At 40.2% G+C, this 22028-nt stretch overlaps 1 protein-coding gene across 11 annotated transcripts in view; it reads left to right on the top strand.

The window, feature by feature from the left end:
* LOC112454534 (focal adhesion kinase 1) overlaps positions 1-21840 on the top strand; it is a 46595-nt gene extending 24755 nt beyond the window's left edge. For 3 of the 11 annotated variants that reach the window (XM_025015991.1, XM_025015990.1, XM_025015989.1), the window contains exons 2-21: positions 2003-2730; positions 12648-12793; positions 13167-13342; positions 13413-13544; positions 13634-13783; positions 13917-14105; positions 14267-14347; positions 14466-14688; positions 14867-14902; positions 15004-15729; positions 15813-16017; positions 16095-16174; positions 16282-18218; positions 18779-18922; positions 18994-19143; positions 19220-19319; positions 19425-19656; positions 19739-20033; positions 20119-20461; positions 20536-21840. In XM_025015991.1, the coding sequence (XP_024871759.1) occupies positions 2648-2730; positions 12648-12793; positions 13167-13342; positions 13413-13544; positions 13634-13783; positions 13917-14105; positions 14267-14347; positions 14466-14688; positions 14867-14902; positions 15004-15729; positions 15813-16017; positions 16095-16174; positions 16282-18218; positions 18779-18922; positions 18994-19143; positions 19220-19319; positions 19425-19656; positions 19739-20033; positions 20119-20439 (5406 nt within the window). In that variant the 5' untranslated portion in view covers positions 2003-2647 and the 3' untranslated portion in view covers positions 20440-20461; positions 20536-21840. Of the gene's footprint in view, positions 1-2002; positions 2731-8200; positions 9091-12647; positions 12794-13166; positions 13343-13412; positions 13545-13633; positions 13784-13916; positions 14106-14266; positions 14348-14465; positions 14689-14866; positions 14903-15003; positions 15730-15812; positions 16018-16094; positions 16175-16281; positions 18219-18778; positions 18923-18993; positions 19144-19219; positions 19320-19424; positions 19657-19738; positions 20034-20118; positions 20462-20535 lie in introns of those variants that run through there. The other 8 variants (XM_025015994.1, XM_025015995.1, XM_025015993.1 and 5 more) reach the window with 7 other exon arrangements.
* Positions 21841-22028: the final 188 nt, after the last annotated feature.

Raw genomic sequence — 22028 nt, 5'->3', positions numbered from 1 at the left:
TCGATGAGTCGGAAAATCTCGGGGGATCGTGGTAGCGTCTAGTACGAGCGGAAGTGTTGGAGGATAAAACTCGGGGTCGTTGGTTGATCTGGTGACGATGAGAGGTGGAAGATTTCGTAGCGCGGTGTCAAGGTTGCACGACCTTGGTCCGGTCAGTGACACGAACGGCGAAATTCCATAAAATCGGGCGTGTCGTATGATGCTCTTCGTAACTTTCATGTTTCTTTCATTGAGAGTAGCATATATGTTTCTTGTTTGCTAAAATCTTCAATTTTGGCTTTTTTATAGATATCAGATTTTCTACATACGCGTTACACTGACTTGCCTATATAAGCGCATCGCTAATAAAATTTAAAGATTATACGAAGAACGTTAATGTCTTCCTCTTTTCTTAAAATTTTTTGTGTCATAAACTTCATGATATCGTAAAGGATATAATAATAAAAAAGAATTCGAAAGAAAATATTTGTTGGCGGTAACATGAATAATGTACATTTATTTGTTTAAAGAATAATCTTCGTGGAATGATCGAATACTTCTTGTCATTCGCAGGGCACAATAGCCTCTTCGCGGTTACCCTTTGAATTTTTTTTAACGATATTGCCATGGGACTTACAAGCTCTATTGGTGCAATTTACGATTCTTACCGCAGGACAGTTTCAAACTACTCGAAAGTTCAATGGTCTACATAGTTTTCAGTACACATTCCTGTTTCATGCTAATACGATTTTACGAGATCGACGTAGGCGTAACTTTGTAAAATTTTATGAGATACACGACAGAGAGAAAGAGACAGAGAGCAATTTAGTCTGGCTGCTGTCAATTTTTGAGGTCGCGTATATGTTCGGGAATTTATAAGAATTTACGTGCGAATTTATATCAGGATTATATCAGAAAGGATTGGAGGAATGCCGTGTCATAAGAATAATTTAAAGATATATTGCATGGACTAGGGTAAAATTTATTTTGATAATCTATCCATTACAGAATATTTTTTAGTGTAAAAATAGTCCAATATTTTTTTACTAGCGTCTATATTTATTAGATCACACAAAGCATTCTCGCGCGTAAATATTATTTCGATCTTAAATATATCTTGAATCGTTTTTTAAAACCATTTAATAATTCTAAGCTAGAATATGATGATCTAATTCTTTAATTTTAATTGAATTAAAATTTCGTCATAAAAATTACTAGTTACATGTTAAAATACTTAATTAAAATACTCGCCAGTTAATATAAGTTTTATCTTAAAAAATGATTATTATTATACGTGTGTGATTTCGTAAAGATATCGGTAGTTCATTCACATATAGGCAGGATGGGTTGCAATGCGGTGGTTGCTGGCTGCAGTGACTGCGGGTGAACTTAGGCGGTGTCCCGCAGTTTGGGGTAGGTTAGGTAGATATATCCGCACGCGATTCCCTTATTAGTCACAAGGCTTCTTAAGGAGACAGCGAATCATTTTTCGAGCGCCGAATATAGCTAGCGATAGCCTGTCTCGCAATTTCACGCATCCGTTCGTCTGAAAAATATTTACGACGACTTTACTACCTCCTTTCCTCAGGAACGATCACGTCGCTCGTAAAATTGCAACTAAAAATCTAGATCGCACGCCATCAAATTAGCATGACAGGGATATGCGAAATTTATCGATCTCGCACTGTTTGCTCGAACTGCTTGTAACTTACAGTCTCGCGTGTATCGTACGTGTTTCTTCGAACGAATTTGTAAGCTATATAATGTTCGGTTTTTTAATATACTTTTTTTATATATTTTTTTAATTTTATTTTTTTATATGCTTACTAGAACTCTACAGGCGCGCGCGCTCTGATTAAGTAACACATAACACATTACATTCAAAGTACTTGCTTAACCCTTTTACACACAAATTGTCAAAACGCAACCAAAGTGACTCGCATCAAGATCGAGATCGAGTTTTAAGACAACTAATCAGCATCGCGGAAAAGACACAACAATGGACTTTCCATGCTTTTTTTAGAAAGGGATCGTTGTCAATTTATCTTAATCGTGTCGACTACGTAGACGTGATCCTATCTAACGGTCCTATCGGAATAATCAGCAGAATCGGAAGAACGAGACATCGAGAGGGTAGCTGAGAGTCGTTGATCGAAGAAGGACACGCCAGAGGACACGGTCCTCTAGTGCACCTGTCGCCCGACTGTTTGTGCCGAACGTATCGATTCGGCGGGACTGGCAGTATGCAGTGAACGGGAGAACGGAAGAACGGACGAAACAACGGTTTGTGAAAATAGAAGACTGACCCGGACATTCGTTTAACTCCGCCTCATCGTACTTGTGCTGAAACTATACTGTTAATCGTTTGTACGACGGCCGGTTCGCAGGACACGGCGAGTCCTTTGATTTAATCGACGATCCAGTTTCGTCACAGGGAACAAAAGAGTACGCATTGGCAAACATGAATGGCTGAACATTGATCGCTCGAACGCGGACGAGAGAACTTTCCTCAAAACCGTCGGGGTTATACGTATGTTTACTTGGACCGTCGCATCGCCCCAGTAATTTCGTGTATTTCCTCGTGGTCCTGTGTGTTCCGTTTTGGAAACCAGTGATAAGTGGTGGGTGATGATAAGTGGCCCACCGTTTCGAATGAAGTGGTGTTAGGATGATGGTGGAGCGTGTCGAGGATCACCTCTTCATGTATCGACGCCCCGTCTACCGCGTCTTCCAGTACCTCGAAACCACCGAGTAAGTATATCATCCGAATGCATCTCGTAACTCTTACGTGAGGAAGATTTAATTACTTGCAGTAATATGCCGATCATAATAAGGAGAAATTGGCGTTTAAATTTTAAGCGATTTTGAGACCCAGAATTATTATCTGACTCAATTGTTGAAATAGGTAATAGTAAAGTAGACAAATTAGCAGCGAAAACATCTAATTTCGAGTTTAACATTGCTCTGGTGGGTTCGTCGATCCCTGCGAAATCGAGCGGCATGAAATAACACTTGGAACCCTCTGACGCTTAATATAGGCGTTTAAATGAGGGGCTTGTCTCGTTCGAGAAACAGCCCGTGGCAATTTCCGTGTATAAAGGCTTTGATGGCTCCTTCTAATTTGTGAATGAAGGTATGACAGCGGCACAGAGTTACAGGTGCGTAAAGAGATAGATGCGAGACAGGCGCAAGGAAACCAGGGGATGAAAGAGCCAACTTCCGTGGAGAACGTTCCTTTCGGGTTCTCCCGTTATGTCGATGGCGCTAGGTAACCATGGCAAAATCGTCGCCATCGACCGCAACTGGCTCGCAACCGCTGCTAATTGCCGTCATTAACAATTCCATATTGTCGGAGCGTTGGTCATTGCTTTCCGCCTAGAATTTCGTGTTTCTCGAAATAGCCAAATCGAAATTCTGCTCGCTAATGTTGATATAATTTAAAAAATACAATTAACCATTGAATATTAAAATAGATAATTAAAATGTTTCTTGTAATTCGTAAAGCTTTAAAACGAAATTTTATATCGCGGTTTTGAAAAATTAATTAAATAGAAAATAAACACTTCTTTATTTGGTTTACGTTACTTCGTTATGGCAATTAGAATATTTGAATGATGTTGCAACTGTTATTAACTCCATCATTTAGCAACAACGAATCATTCGATTATGTTTCAATTAAATTGATGCTAATTAATCTCTGTGAGATAGAGAATATTTCATATCGGTTGCCACAGAGTTTTATTGATATTTTGATACTTTATAGAAAGAATACTTTATACATGAACATCATGAACGCGCAAAATATATATAAAGTTTTATTTCTTTCCGATCGTTTTCTTATCTTGACATATGGGAAAGACTAAAATTTATAAGAGAGATGCGCGGATATGTATAAGCCGTGTCTCGTACTTTCCGAAGTAACAAGGAGGACAAGAGTCAGAGGAGAATGGTTAAAAATGAGAAAAGTTCGGTCGGAATTTCTCATGGGACTTGAATAGCCGAGATATGACGAAGAACTTTCGAAGGACATCTGCGTGACACGTTCACAAGTGGCGTTCGCAGGGCGACGCAGTCTCAAACTGCGAGTACCTATAGCTTCGAATTGTCATCATTCCAGTCGCGCGCGCTGGAAACTATCGAGTCTGATAATACAAACGAGAGAGTCTTATCACGCGATTACAATATGCCATTAATGAAAATTACTTGGCTGGTTCGTTGACGATGAGATACTCGGATTTGTTTGCTTAATCAATCACTCGTTAATTGAGGTATAAGCATGGCAGAGTGGACCGCAGTTTTGAGGATAACTATATCGAACGATATAGTTATTTTGGAGAAGTTTGGAACGGTTCCATCTTTATGGTTGATGTCATGACTGATCTCGCTGTTACTTTAATACCGCACCGGCGCTCTTTTATTGTCGTAAAATTCGTATCGACCGGAGCGTTTTGGAACTTTATTTTCGTAAAATTTATCGATCTGCCAATGGCCATTAATTTTAGAATCCAGAAAGACCGTCGTCTTTTTATGTGTCCACTGTCCACTACTCGAGGGTCTTTTGGACAATCTTCACATAAGAACGTCGGCTTTCGATTTTATAGCTTGCACAGGGGTTTAAATTAATTGCCGGCGTCTCGCGTGTATTGTAGCGTTTCAGAAATTGCACTATACTTTCTTTTTATCTCTGACGTTTATTTCTTTTGTCTCGCTCCCGTGCTCCCGTTGTTGGTGAACGAAGGAATACTCGATTCTGTCCCTCGCATTCTGTCTGCCGCGCTTCACGTCGCCGACGTTCTTCTGGCGACTATACAAATGTCATTAAAATTTTCCGCGCTCTTATACATCGTGAAGCGAGATGTGCCGTCATCAACGGCAATCGAACTGTCATCAGGCTGACACTATGACTCGATGAAGAAATTGAGGATGCAATTGCTTGCATGCGCCACCGTTTTCTCGGCTCTTCTATTCCATCGGGATGCGGTGCCAAGCGCGAATTCCAATCTTTCTTCACGCCGTGACTATATCCAATTCACATTATTTGCATACGTGTACTCTCGTGGTGTACGAGACTGCTTATCGTCACAAGCACCAACATCAACGTACGCCGTTTGCATAAATAGTCCTGAAAGAACGTTTACCGATCGATTTATGATGCAAATGTTTAAATTAAAGTCTAAGATATCTTCAAGAGATGTGATATATAAAAAGATAGCTCCAAAGCTTGATAACTAAAAAATTCTCTTTAGAATGCACCACTGATAGCAGCTAACGATAATGTCTTTGCACTAAACAATTGTTTTTGTCTTTTCTTTTACATAATGATACCAACTGTGAGAAAGCGATGAGTATGTGTTCTGCGTTATTCGCGATTATGACGTTCGCATCAGCTGCACCTCGTTCTAATGATGCATTGTTTCGCATCGCATTGCGTAATCGATGTAGTGACGATTGTTCGTGAGAATCGTCCGATGATTCTTTTACAATCAGAAAAGAGAGAATTGAATCACTCGACTTATTCTCGTTATTGTTTCATTGCTCTTACCTAATGCTTCATGCATGCACGTGGCAAAGTTATTCTTTTATTGTGTTGTTATCTTTTTACTTCAGCACAACGGCACATTTTATGTACATACGTCGAAATACTCGTTAGCCTGGTTAAATTCATTAACTCTTCTCACTCTCTTCGTCCCGATAATTTACGGTGGATCGGGATTCGCTGTAGTGAATTTCTCGACGTGTGTCACGTAATTGGAATTCAGGCCGGCTTATTCAAGTGGTTCCAACCGGATTCACCGTGTGTACCGTAAGCGCAAAGGATCATCGCTTTCGCTAATCGGAATCGCGATGTAAAATCCAGAAACTTGTGCGTTTCAAAACACGCATCAGCCAGCCGTTCCTTCGAAACCCCCTCCGAAACTAATCCTTTCGTCTCGTTGCCGTGCCCATCGCGTATCTCTTCATCTTACAAAACTGTCGTAAGTCAAGATTAAGTACGATGCTCTCAGCGGATCGTATTTTAAGATTTCCTTCGGTAGTGCGCGTAGATTCTCGTTTTTTTAATTCCAAAGCGACACGACTCGCAGGTGCAATTCATAATTCAATATTCCGAATACGCGAGCCGTTGATTTACTATTTATCCCGATAGAAAAATTGTATTGTCGAATATTTTTTAAAAAAGATTTGCTTTTGAAACCCGCGGAAATTGAGGCGCGAAGTCTAACTCGGTCTAACTCTCGATTCCTCCATGGTTCTTAAAGAGCCGTAGGCGATCGATGGTAGGGTTGTTACGTTGCAATGTTTCTTCCAGTATCGCCGTTTGATACGCGCTCCGTATCCAGGATCGTGCTGATAATCGGTCAATATATAAGCAAATTGGCAGGTATGACGAACCTCGAAGAGACACGCACCAAGAGCACAACTTATTATTCCTAGGATAAATGCACCTCTGATCGACGCGTACCTAAATTGCATTCGTACATAAAGATACCTACATGAATCCTTCTATTTTCTGCGAGAAAAACATACAAATACGCACGCGATAAATAACGTGGCGATATATAAACATGTAAGTTTCTTTATAAGCTCACTTTCATATGCAAATATATTATACCTCTTCATTTCCGACAAAAAAGTAGAAATTTAAGAATTTTTGATGTTCCATATTGGAACGAATTGAACAATGCAAGGAACAGTGTTTGTTACGTTTTAAATTTTACTTATTTCTATAAATTTTTTGAGAATTATGTAATAAACTTTTATGTAATGAGGGAGGCACGTGATTAAAATAAGTATTTCCGTCCATGATACGAGGCGATGTTTGATTCTGCTATACGCGTGAATTAGAACATCCCGACAAAGACACGTTACAGGTCCGCACGTGGTGCGGAACTTCGGATCAATTCAGCCGCGCATGACTATTAATGCCCGTTATTTCCTTGTTCTTTGACGCCCTTGAAACTTGTATGAGCTAAAACAGAAAATCATCATTAAATTTAATGAACGAAAAAAGATGCAGTCTGATGCGCGCGATTCGAAATTTCGATGTCTAGGCTACATCAACGAGTAGTTACGTTAGTATTATATTAAAGTTGCCTAGGACTTCTCTAGACATGTATAATAGCGAAACACTCTTGTCATTTACGAGCAGCAAAATAAAGTGGAGAAACATTGCTGAGTTTTGTAACTTGAAAATATATCCTGATATTGGAAACCAATTGACGAAATTAAATTAATGGAGACTAAATCTTCGGTATATAACGTATCTTATTAATAATAATAAAAAATTTCGCACCGTGCCATTATGTATAATAATATATAGAATTATATATGATATATATACAAGTTGACCTATAAGATAAGTGAAAGATTAAGATCTATACGAGAATACCTTGTCGAACAATTACGTACGCCGGCTGGCGTGAGATAATAACTATGTGAGCGCGAGCTTGCCGGTCGCGTTTACCACGCTGATCACATTTAACAAACTCGGCCGCGGTCCCAAGCAGTCTACTACCGACCGACGTCGCGTAGCGATACCGGAATCGCAACGCGTTATAAACACATGTCTATGGGAATTATCAATGCGTCCCACACGCGTCGCGCACGGACACACTCGCGGCGGAGAAAAAGGGAGTTTGAGAGAGGAGAATGGCAGGTTGTCTGTTCCGACTGGTCGAGGCGATCAGTTTCTGTTCGGCTTCGAATGTGCACGCACGCACGCACGCACCCATCGTTGCGAACAGAAGCGAAAGGGGTGTTTTCGATAATTCAGACAGTGCCATGGATCGAAATATCGTGAGATTTCGTTTTTGTGAGAGTGGACGTTATAATCTATATCGGATTTAATTAGATTCCAGATAAATAGTTTTCTGTGTGTCGGAAACTATCAAGAAGAAGAAAAGAATTTTAGATGCATTTCTACGAATAGGGCTACGTCCGTTTGTGTTCAGTCATAATGTCACTTTACGTCAACGTGAAAAACAGAAGAAAAGAATATATATTTATATTGATACAGTAGTGCGTGTAAATTTATCGCCGATATACTTGTTGTTGGTGAAAACGTCGAAAATTGCAAGTTAGAGAGAAAAATCCTATAAATTCCAAAAGAGAAAATTATTTGATCTGCTGAAGTTGTGTTAATCGTATCGCAGAAATTTTCTGTTATTAAGCGAATTTTTATGTCTTGACAAAAGAGATATTGCAATGGAAAGCTTGTTTTAATTAATAGCTATTAATTTTTTTTATTAAGAAAAAAGGTAAATAAAAAAATGAAAAAACTATAGGTAGTCATCGCGAAATATGTCCCAAGTTTTTTACTTCGCTGCGGTCAGCGTCATGTGTCCGTTATGAATTCTTCAATTACTCTTGGCTCTCTCATTTTACTACTCGTCTCATCTCGAGTGTTACATTGAGAATATGTGATCTTCTCGGCCAAGAGGGAATCATGTTACGGAGAAATATAAAAATAATTGACAGGAGATAGATTGCCGTGTCAGAATTAAATATTTAAATCAACTTTAATCTCTTTCACCTCTGTTATTTTGAAAAATAGATCAATTTCGCTTCTATGTAAACGTCCCACAAAAGAAAACATTTGAACGACAGGTTGTGGAAAAAATTGGAGAGTTTTAAAAGGGTCAGTTAGATTATCAAACTTTGGGAAAGTAATTAGTGAGTGAATAAAATAAAAAGTTAACTTGAATGTTTATTGTACTGATAAAATATATTGATAAATAATAATAAAGGCTTTTGAGAGAAGAAAAAGGCCGGGGAAATAAAGAAGAATCGATTGTTATCGGGATGGTGCTCGGCTAATTGTGCGGAAGCCAATTGCGTTTTGCAATTACTTACGGATATTCGGAAAATGTTGGAACTCGTGGAACGCAAAGCCAGGATCTCTTGGCCTACGTGTCGTCCTCAAAATCTCGACACCTTTGGGAAGAATTCCAAAGGAGACGTGCTCTTGAGACGCAAGGAAAATTGCACGCACGAGAAACGATGGAGAAGAGACAGCAAGGGCTTGCTTTGCTCTCTGGGCCAGCTGGGTTGCAGCGATTCTTACAGTCCAGACACGCTGGGGACGTGGAGATTTCATAAAGTGTCTCACCCGAGGTAAAGACACGTCCGTGATGGCGTTATTACTGCGACAAACCGTGTCTCTGATTATCGTTCTCAGAGCGAGCTTCAATTACCGAACATCCTAAACAATTGCGCTTCTCTCTGCATTTTTTCTCACAAAATTGATTGTTAATCAACTAAATATATAATGTCGATTAATTTGAACTTAACGGATAAGTAACTTATCATATCTATACAGATAACCATTTAATTTGTATTTTAATCCTTTTCGCGGATTAAGACAAGTGTATTGATTATATTTTTTATACATGATCTTCCGCGCGTGCGGATGCTGTAATGGTCAAACGATGCAAAAACGCAATTGAGAAAGTAATAGTGAAAGGTATATAAGCTGCGTGGGCGATATAGTTGCAGGTGCGCAGAGGTATCAAGGCGGGTCAGGGCCGGGGTGCACCGCGACCCTCTCTCGCCCTTTTTTGTATCAGCACAACTTCTTGTCTTACAGGGCAGTTGCTGAAATTAAGTAGCTGTGATTTTGTAACGAATAGAGAGAATGAAATGAAAGAAACATTACTCTTTAAAGATCTGTCATTTTTATACATATAGCGCAAAAGAAAAAAATATATATATATATTTATAAACTTGTAAATATCAGGATAATGTTCAAATATTAAGAGAACAAGGTACCGGTAGAAATTAATAAGAAAAAAAGAAAATTAGCAAGAAAATTAGAAATGTTTGCACGGCTTATCAAGAAGCCGAGATCAATTCCCGTTTCTGTTTTCAATTCCCATCTGATATACTCCTCGACGAGAAATAATCTCACGCGATACAACGTCATATTAATTATTAACATATCGCGTAAGTAGTTATTTATATCTACCTGCGCGATTTGCCTGAATACCTGATGACGGTCTTTCCTCACGCGCAGCGCGTACTCGCGCGTAATTTATATCACATGTCCTTTCGATAATTCTACCACCACCTATGATTCGCGAGATCGTAAACAAACAAGTCCCCGTTGCACACGTGTTGCAACAATTCCCGGCTTGCGATTGCAAACTGTGTCGTGCTTAAGTATCTCGGCATAAAACTCGTGCGGCGCGTTGGGACTTTCGGTTAATTTCGCAAACTTGAACGGTCGCGAAGAGAAATCTCGCGGGTGGACACCAATCGGCTCGTCTTCGATTTTTATTATTACCATTACCGATTTTTTCATGAAAAGTCCTCCTTTGTGCTCGAACCGGCTCGAACTCATTGTCAGATATGCAGGATGTCGCGAGGATTTTGCGTTCAGAAACGTAAAAGTCGATTTTTTCAAGGTATTTCACCCCTCCTTTCCCCTCCTTAATATGTTTAAAGAGCACTTATAGAAAAAATATGTGTTTCTTATTTTGATCTATGCTACACATATCTGAAGCTGATTAGAATCTTAGGGAAACAGTTGCGCGTGCTTCCTTGTTAGTGCAATAATATATCAGGGTGCCTTGGTGCACTCTCATAATTCTATTCGTGTAATTGCGTCCGCGATGATTTACGTGCGCGGCCATATCGGTTTACGGCCGCGGTCGTAATGTGGATCGGTAACATTATGCGAAGAATCGGGTGAACTTTCGCGCGGTACGTGCATAAATTGGTTCGGCAGCGGATAGAGCCAGCTCGGACTTTTCTGGAGAGCGCAATTTGCACCGAAATCCGTTATAATGCGTAAATTCATGTCGAAAATGGTATATCTTCAAATCCGATCCACCAGATGTAAACTTATCTCCGTGTCATCGATTTTATGTCACGCTGAATTTTCTCGTTTGCACAGTATGAAAGTTGCTCTTGTTGAGACTTTTCTGTAAAGAAAACTTGGAAATATGATTTTTTTATTTTAGTAATATACAGAACGTCTTGAGAAAAGAATAAACACGTGATATTAATCTTTTTTATTCAATCTAATGTTTAAATTTACATAAAACGATGAAGAATTTGTAAAATTTCAAAAATGGGGAAGTTTGAAGATTGTCTCTTAGAAAATCTTTTCTCAAAATTTTCTGCTTTATACGGCAATCATATCTGAAGTAAACAAAGTATAAAGTTACGAAACGTAAATTTAGAGCATGATCGATTCTTCCTAAGAGCTTTGCACGCCGATCAGTGTCGTGGTTGCTGGCTCTCAGCGCAAACACTTGGTGCCTGATCGACGGCATTCCTTAGCCGGACGTTGCTCGTAATATACATTTGCATTAATAATCGCATTTCAAACAGTTCACGGTAATGTTTTGTGCCATTTCGATCGTGTCGAAAGAACTGTATTGCGAGAGCGTCTCATCGAAAAGCGTTTTAATTGTCATTGCGAATTTATTGTCTTAATTATTATACATTGTATAATGTTAAATGCATGAACATTACATGACTGAACAATATATTCACGCGGACGACTTCGCAACGACCCGCGCGATCTTGACAGTCATTGATCCGCGCGCGGATGTCATCAACCAGGCAATCGTGACTGTTCGATAACGGTCGACGAGATGCGACAATCCGATTTGTCTCGCTGCATCTCTGCGGCGCTGACGCGATTTTTCACGATTTCTTGTGACAGTTCTCTGGTCACGGTAACATCTGAAAGCGTCGTTCGGTTTCGCAAGAGCGAGCTATGTGCTATTGCGCGACGGCGTGGTGGGACTCGCGATTGCATTTGTTGCAGCCGCGGGATGCAACGTTCACGTATCCGACAGATCGAAACGCGAGTGCTCTTCAGGGTGAGACGAATTGTCACGAGACTGCATGGGTCGCGCGAATTATTCTTGTCGCGACTTCTGTTGGAATCGCGCGTCTCCTCCCTCTGATACGCCTGAAGCAAATGCGATGCATTGTTTCATCTCTCTTTCCCTGCTGCCTGCAGAGAAAAAGAAAAATAACAATTCAGAAAAATGTATGAATTATATATATTCTTGATTGTGCAGGATAACGCAAAATATATGGATTAATCAACGGTGAACGCGTCACAAAGACACCGTTGATAAATCTCAGATGCTTGACGCTCAACACATCCAGATTGATTTTTAAAATATTCATAGTTTATGAGTAGTTCGATAAGAATCCAGTCGTTGCCATAGCACTTGATTTAATTCCAAATGAAATAATTAAGATAATAGATAATTATTTTCATTGATCGAGCATCGGAGTTTCCTGAAAGTCATTAGGCGGTGTTCAATCTTTAGAGGGCTGCAGAGTTCTTTTTTTGTCACGAAAAGTTAGGTCTAGAAAATAATATAAAAATTCTTAAGTACTGCATTTCATGTGAATTAAAAGAATATTTCCTTTTTATGATCAGAGACATTATAAAGTCTCTGCGACCTCTAAAGATAAAAGTCGTTAAAACGATAGCACGGAAAGTCGAAAACGCGGAGACCTCGGGTCTGGTTTTGCCGCAACGGAAAATTTCGTAGACAATCTTTCATGAGACACGCTGATTAATTGATCTTTACTAAGCGCGGGACCTACGTTCGTTACACGAGCGGTTTTATGAAATAATGCATAATTGACGCGGTGCAGCGAGCGTTCATTAAGTCGACCCTTTTGTTTTCTTTTCCACGCAGCCATGAGGGGATGAGCACTGGAGCAGGAGATGGAGGTGGAGGCGGTGTCGGAGGTGTCCAGAGCAGCGGCGGTGGAAGGAACACCCCGCCGCATGGCTCGCCCACCCCCATGGATAAGGCGACCTTAAAAGTCCATCTTCCCAACGGTAAGTTATTCCTCCCCGAAATACCTCAAAGGACCCGTTGCGTTAGACGAGAAAATGAAGAGACCGGTTGACGAGACTCGCCTCTCGCTAAAACAAATAAAATCGTCTCGCCAATCAGGATATTATTATTACTTTCTTATGTTCTCGAACGTGTTTATTTCTCATTTGTAAATGTTGTATCAGTCGAAAGATAAAGATTGTATAGATAAATTTCGCCAGCCTTTATTGATTAATTTCTCTTCTTGCAAGATGAATAAGAACGAATCTATATATCCCGCTAAATACCATAAAAACGAAATATGTGTGCCCTGAGAAGAGAAGAGACATACAGGTTTATCAATTCTATTGTTTGTTTCTCAATACTGTAATTCAGGTGGGTTCAACGTCGTCAAGTTCGGTGATGCAATCGACGTTAGAGGTATCATCTCTTTGGTAACTAGTCGATTAGCCGTTGGTACTAGACATTATCGAAATCTGTACGCGATGAGACTACATCATCCCGGATCCGGAGAGAGTTATTGGTTGCATCAGGATACAACGATGTATCAGGTATGTACCAGCGTATCCAGCATATCGATATATTCTGTTTCTCGCAATTTACTCGACGTATTCGTCTTAGGTGCAAGAAAAGTACGAGCGAAAGCATCCGCATTGCGAATGGAGGTACGAGCTTCGAGTGCGTTATCTTCCTCAGAACCTAAATGATCTCTACGAGAAGGATAAGGTCACGTTTTACTACTATTACGATCAGGTACGATAATATGTCAGTCGACAATTATAAGCGTGATGTTTAACGTTTCAAAAAGAAATTGCAAATTACATTTATCTATGCGCATTTAGGTGCGAAACGATTACCTGCTTGCGAATCACGCCACTCTGGATCAGGACGTTGCGGTTCAGCTCTGCTGCCTGGAGATTCGCTATTTTTTCAAGGACATGCCGCAAATTGCTCTGGACAAGAAGAGCAATCTGGAATATCTGGAACGTGAGGTAGAGTTTCTCGATGCGACAAATCTTGGCCGCGACAATAACTTGGATTTCACGGCAATATAGTCTGCATATTCGCATTCATTCATTCCTCTCGCCGTACAAAATATACGAGTAGAATGTATCTCTTTCACAGGTCGGTCTACACAAATTCTTGCCGCGTTCGGTGCTGAACGGGATGAAGCCGAAGGCGCTCCGAAAATTGATACAGCAACACTTTAAAAAAGTCGCGGCGTTGTCTGAACTCGAGTGTATGTTTAAATTCTTCGATCTTCTACGGGCGCACTATCGATTCGACCAGGAGAGGTTTATATGCGCCTTAGGGGTAAGCATAGGGAAATCTAGCGTATATTTCTTATAAAAATAAAGCAGTTTTTAAGCGATAAAAATATGAAAAATACATGCTCTGCATACGTAGACTTTATGTTCACTTTTCGTATTTATTATACTCAATCGCACTTACAACTTTTATTCTATAACTTGCAGTCGAGCTGGTCAATACCTGTAGAACTAGTCATCGGACCGGACTTAGGTATATCTTATATGGCTCATCGAGGCGGAACAGTGGTACATTTTACTATACATCTTTTATATTATATATATATTTTTTGAATATAATTTTATGGTAACTTTTTAGATAATAAAAAAAAATAACTAATTTTTAAAAATAAAATTTTGATTATAGCCGACTAGGATGGCAGAATTTTCGCAAATACAATCCATTCAAACATTGGTGTCGGATTGCAAAGAACATGCGAAGGCGTGCATTAAATTGAGAGTCGCGGGTGCCGCGGAGACTCTCAGTATCACTTGTTCCAGTCTGGATCAAGCGGAAAGCCTCGCGGATTTGATTGATGGATATTGTAGACTGGTCACAGGCAGTAACACTTCATTGTGGAACAGAAAAGGTAAGAATAAAAATATTATTGTTGCTATTACGTGACAAAAATCTAATAAATGTTATCTTTGACTTCTTCATACTATTTAAAAAAATATACAAATTATTTCTTTAACCTACTTTATAAAAACTTGTTCTATTAATATTAATAAAGTATATTAAGTCTCCCTTTATTCTGTATTCGCAAGCTGGATCATGGAAGAATTATCCCTGTCCATGCAAAGGTAAACAAACTAGAAAGGCGTTGTTTTATATAAGTTTTGAATATTTTGTGAGAATGATACCATTTTATTTATACGTGCGCAAAATGTGATTTTAATTATAGATGCACAACCGCCGAAATATAGGCAAGATGGTGCCAACAGTCCAGCGGAAAAGAACGCCGGTAAAACTGGAACTATTTTGTCTGAAGATTATGCGGAGATCGTCGACGAAGAAGGAGATTATTCGACCCCAGCTACTCGAGACTATGAGATAGTCCGAAATCAAGTAGAATTAGGTGAAATCATAGGGGAGGGTCAATTTGGTAACGTCCATAAAGGATCATACAAAGGAAGAGATGGTCAAACCATCGCTGTTGCCGTCAAGACTTGCAAGGTCGATGCGGATCTTGCCACTGCCGAGAAATTCCTCGAAGAAGCCTATATTATGCAGCAGTTTGAGCACCCGCATATTATCAGATTGATCGGAGTCTGTTCAGAGGCGCCGATTTGGCTCGTGATGGAATTAGCCAGACTCGGAGAAATGCGCGCTTATCTACAATCTAATAAACACCGTCTGGATCTTGCCACACTTCTACTGTATACCTTCCAATTGAGCACTGCCCTCTCGTATCTCGAAAGCAAGAAATTCGTGCATAGAGATATCGCTGCAAGAAATGTGCTGGTTTCATCACATAGTTGCGTCAAGTTGGCGGATTTCGGCCTTAGCAGATGGGTAGAAGATCAGAGTTATTATACTGCGAGCAAGTGTAAGCTGCCAATTAAATGGATGGCGCCGGAAAGCATAAACTTTCGAAGATTTACGACTTCATCCGATGTTTGGATGTTCGGTTAGTGTTTTTAAAGCTAAACTCGTTTCAAGAAAAATTGTTCTTCTCTTAAAAGGACGCTAATGAATTGATCGTTGTTCTAGGTGTATGTATGTGGGAAATTTTAATGTTAGGCGTAAAACCATTCCAAGGTGTGAAGAATAACGAAGTGATACGCAAGCTGGAAAACGGAGAGAGACTTGCGCTTCCCAGCCACTGTCCACCGCGATTATATTCTCTAATGTCTCAGTGTTGGAGCTACGAACCTAGCAAGAGACCGACGTTTAAAGAGATCAGAGAAACTTTACAGTGAGTATTTAAAACGTTTGTAAAATGTATAAACGTTCTTTCTAAATTATATTACATGCTTTTTTAAATCATTATAGCGAGATTTTGCTAGAAGAGAAACATCAGCAGCAGGAGACGATGAGACGAGAGAACAGAAGGGTACAAGCCATGTCCTGGGGTATGTCAGAAATTGTCTGTAATAACGATGTGGTTCAATTTTTTAACAAAACGTATAAGTGTACATTCGATATCGAATCGACATCTATAAAATAATCCGTCTTATAGGTGCAGACGATGTTCCGCCACCAAAACCGTCACGGCAACCGCAAAATACAACGGAGCAGTCGCAATTATCCGCGGCACCGGTATCCACGTACATCGTGGCGCAAAGTCCCGAGGTTCTCGCGCAACTTCTCAAGGACAACCAAGCTAGAGGGGTATGTCCCTCCGTGTACACGACACCCGCGTCTCCCTTCAATACCCTGGCGGTGCAATTTCAGGACGAGGATCAAGTCCTGACCACCGCCGTTGTGTCCGACTTACCCTTCTTCGATCCTGCGCTTTCCGAACCGCCGTCCATCACTACGCACGACACCACCCAATCGGGTGATTCCACCCTGTCCGACACCAACCTCGACTCCCTCGATTCCTCAGACACTCCCCTCATGTCGAGCCTGAGCATTTCAGACACGGCAGTGCAGACGCAGTCGCCCGCCGCCAACCGAAAGCAGCAGAAGGTTAAAGAGATGCAAAACTTGTATGCGGTTAGCTCGAAGGTGGTCGGTAGCATCACGGGGGACCTGTATTCCCCCGTGCAGAAATTCTCCGCGTCCAGCGCCGTTCCGCCGCCACCCGCGGCCGCGTCAGTCGTGTCAGCCGCGGTCGCGGGCAACACCTGTGGCGAGATATACGGACCGGTCACTAGTTTCACCCAGAGCTCAGCTATCGTTGGTAATCTCAGTCAAAGCGCTAGCTTAGGTGGTAATTATGGTGAGAATCCTGGGAACTTCGGTCCTAGTAGTTTGGGCAGCAGTGTTATAATACCGAATAGTAGTAGCCAGACACAGTTCGCCGCGAGTGGTTCGCATGCTCTCAGTCAATCCATTAATTACGGTAACTTTGCTGCTAACAACACGAGCCAAATATTTGGTGGTGGTGGCGGTCAATCTACAAGTCAGAATGTTAGCGTGCAGAGTGCTGGCGGTAATAGTAGCGGCGGAGGTGGTGGTAGTAGTGGCGTTGTTTACTCTCGTAATATTAGTTCGGCGAATGTAGGTAGTACCGTATCGAATGCGGAATGTTTGTACGGTCCGGTACTCAAGTTCCGCGCCCAAAACGCCCAACCGCAGTTAGCCGTAGTCGCGACTGCGACCGCAGTCGCGACTGAGTTAAAACCCGTTGGCACAACAGCTGGAAATTACGGTCAAGCTGGAAGAAGCAATCTCGTAGCTCAAAATCTACAATCGCAGCCAATATATCCGCAGAACTATCCGCACCAGCAGATCTATTCGAATATCGCTCAGCCAGGACAGCAGCCTATGTATCTGCTGCAAATGCAACACGTGCAGAATATCACGCGGCAGAGTGCCGTTCCTCAGGCCGTGTCCTATGCGGCAATACAGCACTCGAACCAACAGTCTCAGTTGACCGGCGCCAATCCCATTTACACGGCCCACGCTACATCCGTGTCGGTGGTCCAAGCTCAGAAGGTGCACATGCCAAATTATGTTCACCAAGCTCAGCCCGGGATTAGCGGCCAGCCAGGGACTTGTCAAGCAACCGGTGCGAATCAATCGGCGAGCATTGGGATGATGCAAGCTTCCTCTGTTCCGTCACATTTTGTTATGTCGTCTTCAGCGCCTCAGCAGAATATCCATTCGATACCATCCGCCTACATAGTAGACCAACAGCAACCGAGTTCCCTTGGTTCGATTGATTATACTCCAGTACACGTTAGCAATGTAATGACGGGCATGACCGGTGCGCATCAGCAACACGTAGCTCAACCTCAGATGGCTAGCGGAGTCGCGAAAGCGGCAAATATATCGCAAATTGCGACGGGCGTCGCCAAGATCACCACCTTCGTGACACCACAAAAGCAGGACGAGCAGTTGACGAGCTCGACCGACGGCACTCTCTCTGGCTCTCTGATCTCTTCCGCTGTCAGCGACAGCACCGTGTCGTCTAGCAGCTCGATGACAGAGGAGGCACAACAAGATCAGGTTTGACCATGCCTCCTAGGAATGTGACAAATGCATCTTCTATATATATGCCACGCCACGTCTTGTTTTGGTTTTTTATCTGGTCCGCAACACTTTCGCATCACTCTACACCTCGGTTACAAGTCGGATGTATATTTATATCACGCGCTTCTCTGGTGTATGCAAGATACGTACGCACTGGCTCACAAACGGATCTTCTACTTTGTTGCGATGCGATCGGAGAGACTTATTTTTTTAGCGGAAATCTCTTAATTTGCCGTTCAGTAGGCTAATAATTTTTGCATGAAGAATGGATGTCACTGATGAATTGCTACCAGTAATTATTTAAACTGCATGTAGCGAGTACGCGAATGCACTACCTCCATTTTATATTTATTTTATATCTCGAGAAATATGCGTCTCTTTAATTTTTCCTGTATATACGTGTATATTATCGAGAAACGATTGTAACATAAATCGTTACGAAATCATCCCATATTTTATAACATTAGAAAAGAACCTATAAATGTTGGGTGAAAACAGGTCACATTTCTAACGTAATATCATTTTTATTGTTCTAGAGAAACGTACATTCGCAACTGTTCGACAGTCTGACTGACAATTTCAATAGTGGCATTGATGATGAACAAAAGCTACTGGAGCAACGGTTATTGGAACAACAACGACAGTCTGAAGAGGATAGCCGCTGGCTCGCAAGAGAAGAGGTATATAGTATGTTAAAAGACTTCACCGTTAATTGAAATGATCTAAATCTTCATTTTTTTCATTATGACAGAAACGCTTATCGATTGCTACGAGTGGTGATGAAAGTGCTAGTCCTCCGGTTCCACGATCAGTTACTCAATCACCGAGCCACGAACCGCATTCTGCCAATACTGGCTCTCTTGGCTCGGATAAGAGTTCCGATAAAGTAATTGTAGTAAAGGTGAGCCACAGCACAATGATTTTATCAATGCAAATCACCCGTTGCAACGTAAATATTCATAAATTTTTTTTTGCAGAAAATGGAACCTACACCTACTGCAGATTTAGACAGAACTAACGATAAAGTATACGACTGCACGACAAGCGTCGTTCGTGCAGTTATGTCATTATCGCAAGGTAAGAATGTACTAATCGAAACAAAATACATAACAGCTAATTGAAATTGTCGAAAAATCATATACTGTAGTACGTTGTCATGCAAGAAAGAAAAATGAATTGCAGGTGTTCAACAGAGCAAGGCTGATCAGTATTTAGAACTAGTACGTAGAGTAGGTGTCGAATTAAGAGCATTATTATCATCTGTGGATGTTCTGGTAGAAATATTGCCAATATCCGCGCATCGCGAAGTAGAAATGGCGCATAAAGTATTAAGTAAAGATATGGCAGAGCTAGTGACAGCAATGAAATTGGCGCAAAATTACAGTGCCACTACGTTGGACGCGGAATATCGAAAGTAATTATTATTTTATGATTATTAGTAGATTAATACGGGAGACATTGAAAATAATTGATTAACATTACGAGTCTCTTTTTAGGGGAATGCTTTCTGCAGCTCATATCTTAGCCATGGACGCGAAGAATCTCTTAGATGTAATCGATTCCATCCGTATTCGTTATCCATATGTGGACACTCAGATTTGCCAAAGGCAGAGCGATGCTGTGAACAGAACGCGCGAATCTACACCCGAGAATCGCATTCGTTCAAGTCAATCAGGCGAGCAGTTGTTGAGGAGAAGTCAGTCGACCGAACGACAAGGAACGACCTTCAGACAAAGCCAAAGTGGTGATTTGTTACATAGAATGGGTCAGTCTGTAGATCGATCCTCACCGGTAAGTTAAATATCTCATTGAGATTATTATAACTTCTCGAAATAACAATGATAGAATAAATGCGATTGAAATATCTACTGTTCAGGGAAGTCAGTCCGACCTTAATTCCGGCAGCAGTTTAGAAAGAAGACATAATATAGTAACTAATAGCCTTGAACGTAACTCAACAGCGAGGAGACAAATGGCCACTAACAGTTTAGAGAGAAAAAGACCTTCATTGACGTGTAACGCAGGGCCTATGAATAATTCTGTTAATTTGCTGCCTATGGTGCCAGTCACTTGTAATTTGGTTCAGACTGTGAGTCCCGTCATACATCCGAGTCAGTCGGTTACAACAGGCGTTACTCAGACGGTATTTACGGCTAACAGTAAAACTACAAGTGAGACTTCGATAAATGACAGCTAACAATGAGGTGCCTTGAACTAAGGTAAATCATGAAATGTGTGTTTCTCGCATAAATGAGATGATTATTTAAACGATTATCAAATGGATTGATTCCAGGTCTACTTCGGATCATTGCTTAGCATGTATATAAATAGACGATATACTACCAAGTTACCCGTGTGTACACATCTACACTTCAATACTTTAACAACGGGAGATCTAGTATTTGTGCTTTTTAGCTCTTTTTAACATTTACATATGCAGACGTTTTATCTAAGCGTACTTATAGATAGGACAGTATTCATTAGTTGTAATAGTAGAATAGGAAGTTTATCACTAGAGAATTTAAGTCACAGCTATAATGAAATCACAACTCCAAAGGATTTAGGATTATCGTTACTATTTGTTATATTATACAATGACGGCATGTACGAGGTGATGCAAAGTTATGTTTTACCATAAAGATAGGAACGTCATTTATTAAATTTAACATTAACATGAACATTATTAAATGAGGTAAAGGTCTCAAATTTATTCACACCGTTTCATCATATTTATTCTAGCATCGCACATTCGCGCTTGAAAAATTTCTTTATTTTATCTGCGTCATCTCGTATAATCAATTTATAATGTATACATACATACAAACAAACGTATCTCAGAGAGGTATGTACGTATATTTAAACGGATAATATTTTCTCTCTTCGAACAATACTGCGCGAGAATATAATTTCCTGTAGGATATAATCGATGTTGTTTTTAACGCAAGTTCGTAATTTCATAGTCTATTTCCTACCTAGGAATATTATGGGCAGTAATTATAATGTAAAAAGAGGGACTGAATGTGTGTTATTTCTATAATAATTATTTAATGGTTTATATTAGTTTGCGACGTTTATATACGAAATGTTTTATAAAAAGCAAGAACCATTTTTCAGCGACGAGGCAGTTCCTACAAGATATTTTTAGGAAGTTCCATTTTTGCATAAGTATACCATTAATAGTTCATCAATGCAATACGCAGCGATGTATTCATACGTACGATGCATTTACAAAATCCGCGATCGAATACTTTATAGATAAAAAAAAAAGTATTCCATTTTTACGCATGTGCTTTTTGTATTCCTGGGGAAATTCGTCTGGGGAATATCTGTGAGAAATGTTCTTAGTATTCTGACACATTATAATTGTTGTACTGATGCATCTTATCCGTATATTGTTACAATTGGCATGAACGTGAAATATTTGTAGTTTGCGAGTTGTAAATTTGATATTTTAAATGGTATGTGGCTTTAAAGATTCATGTGCCAAGATGTGCTTATACGCTCAAAAGAAACGAATACTATGTTTGTGTGTTGTAAATTTCCTGTCAAAGAAGTTGCTATCCCAGGAATCAGGAAATAATGAATATTTATAATTATTGATGGTGCTGTTTTATTTGCGAATACATCAAATACTTCTTTTATTTAAATATATTAAAAACATATGTAACACTATACATGAAAAAAAAGACAATGTGTATTAAGTAAATCAACATCAATTTGGCCATTATGTATTATAATGCAATGCTATACATATATTTTATTATAAGAATCTTTTTTATCATTTGC

This window comes from Temnothorax curvispinosus, unplaced genomic scaffold, assembly GCF_003070985.1.
Source record: "Temnothorax curvispinosus isolate PA1 unplaced genomic scaffold, ASM307098v1 QBEX01005133.1, whole genome shotgun sequence".
Taxonomy (NCBI): domain Eukaryota; kingdom Metazoa; phylum Arthropoda; class Insecta; order Hymenoptera; family Formicidae; genus Temnothorax; species Temnothorax curvispinosus.
This window is presented reverse-complemented; position numbering and strand designations above follow the sequence as displayed.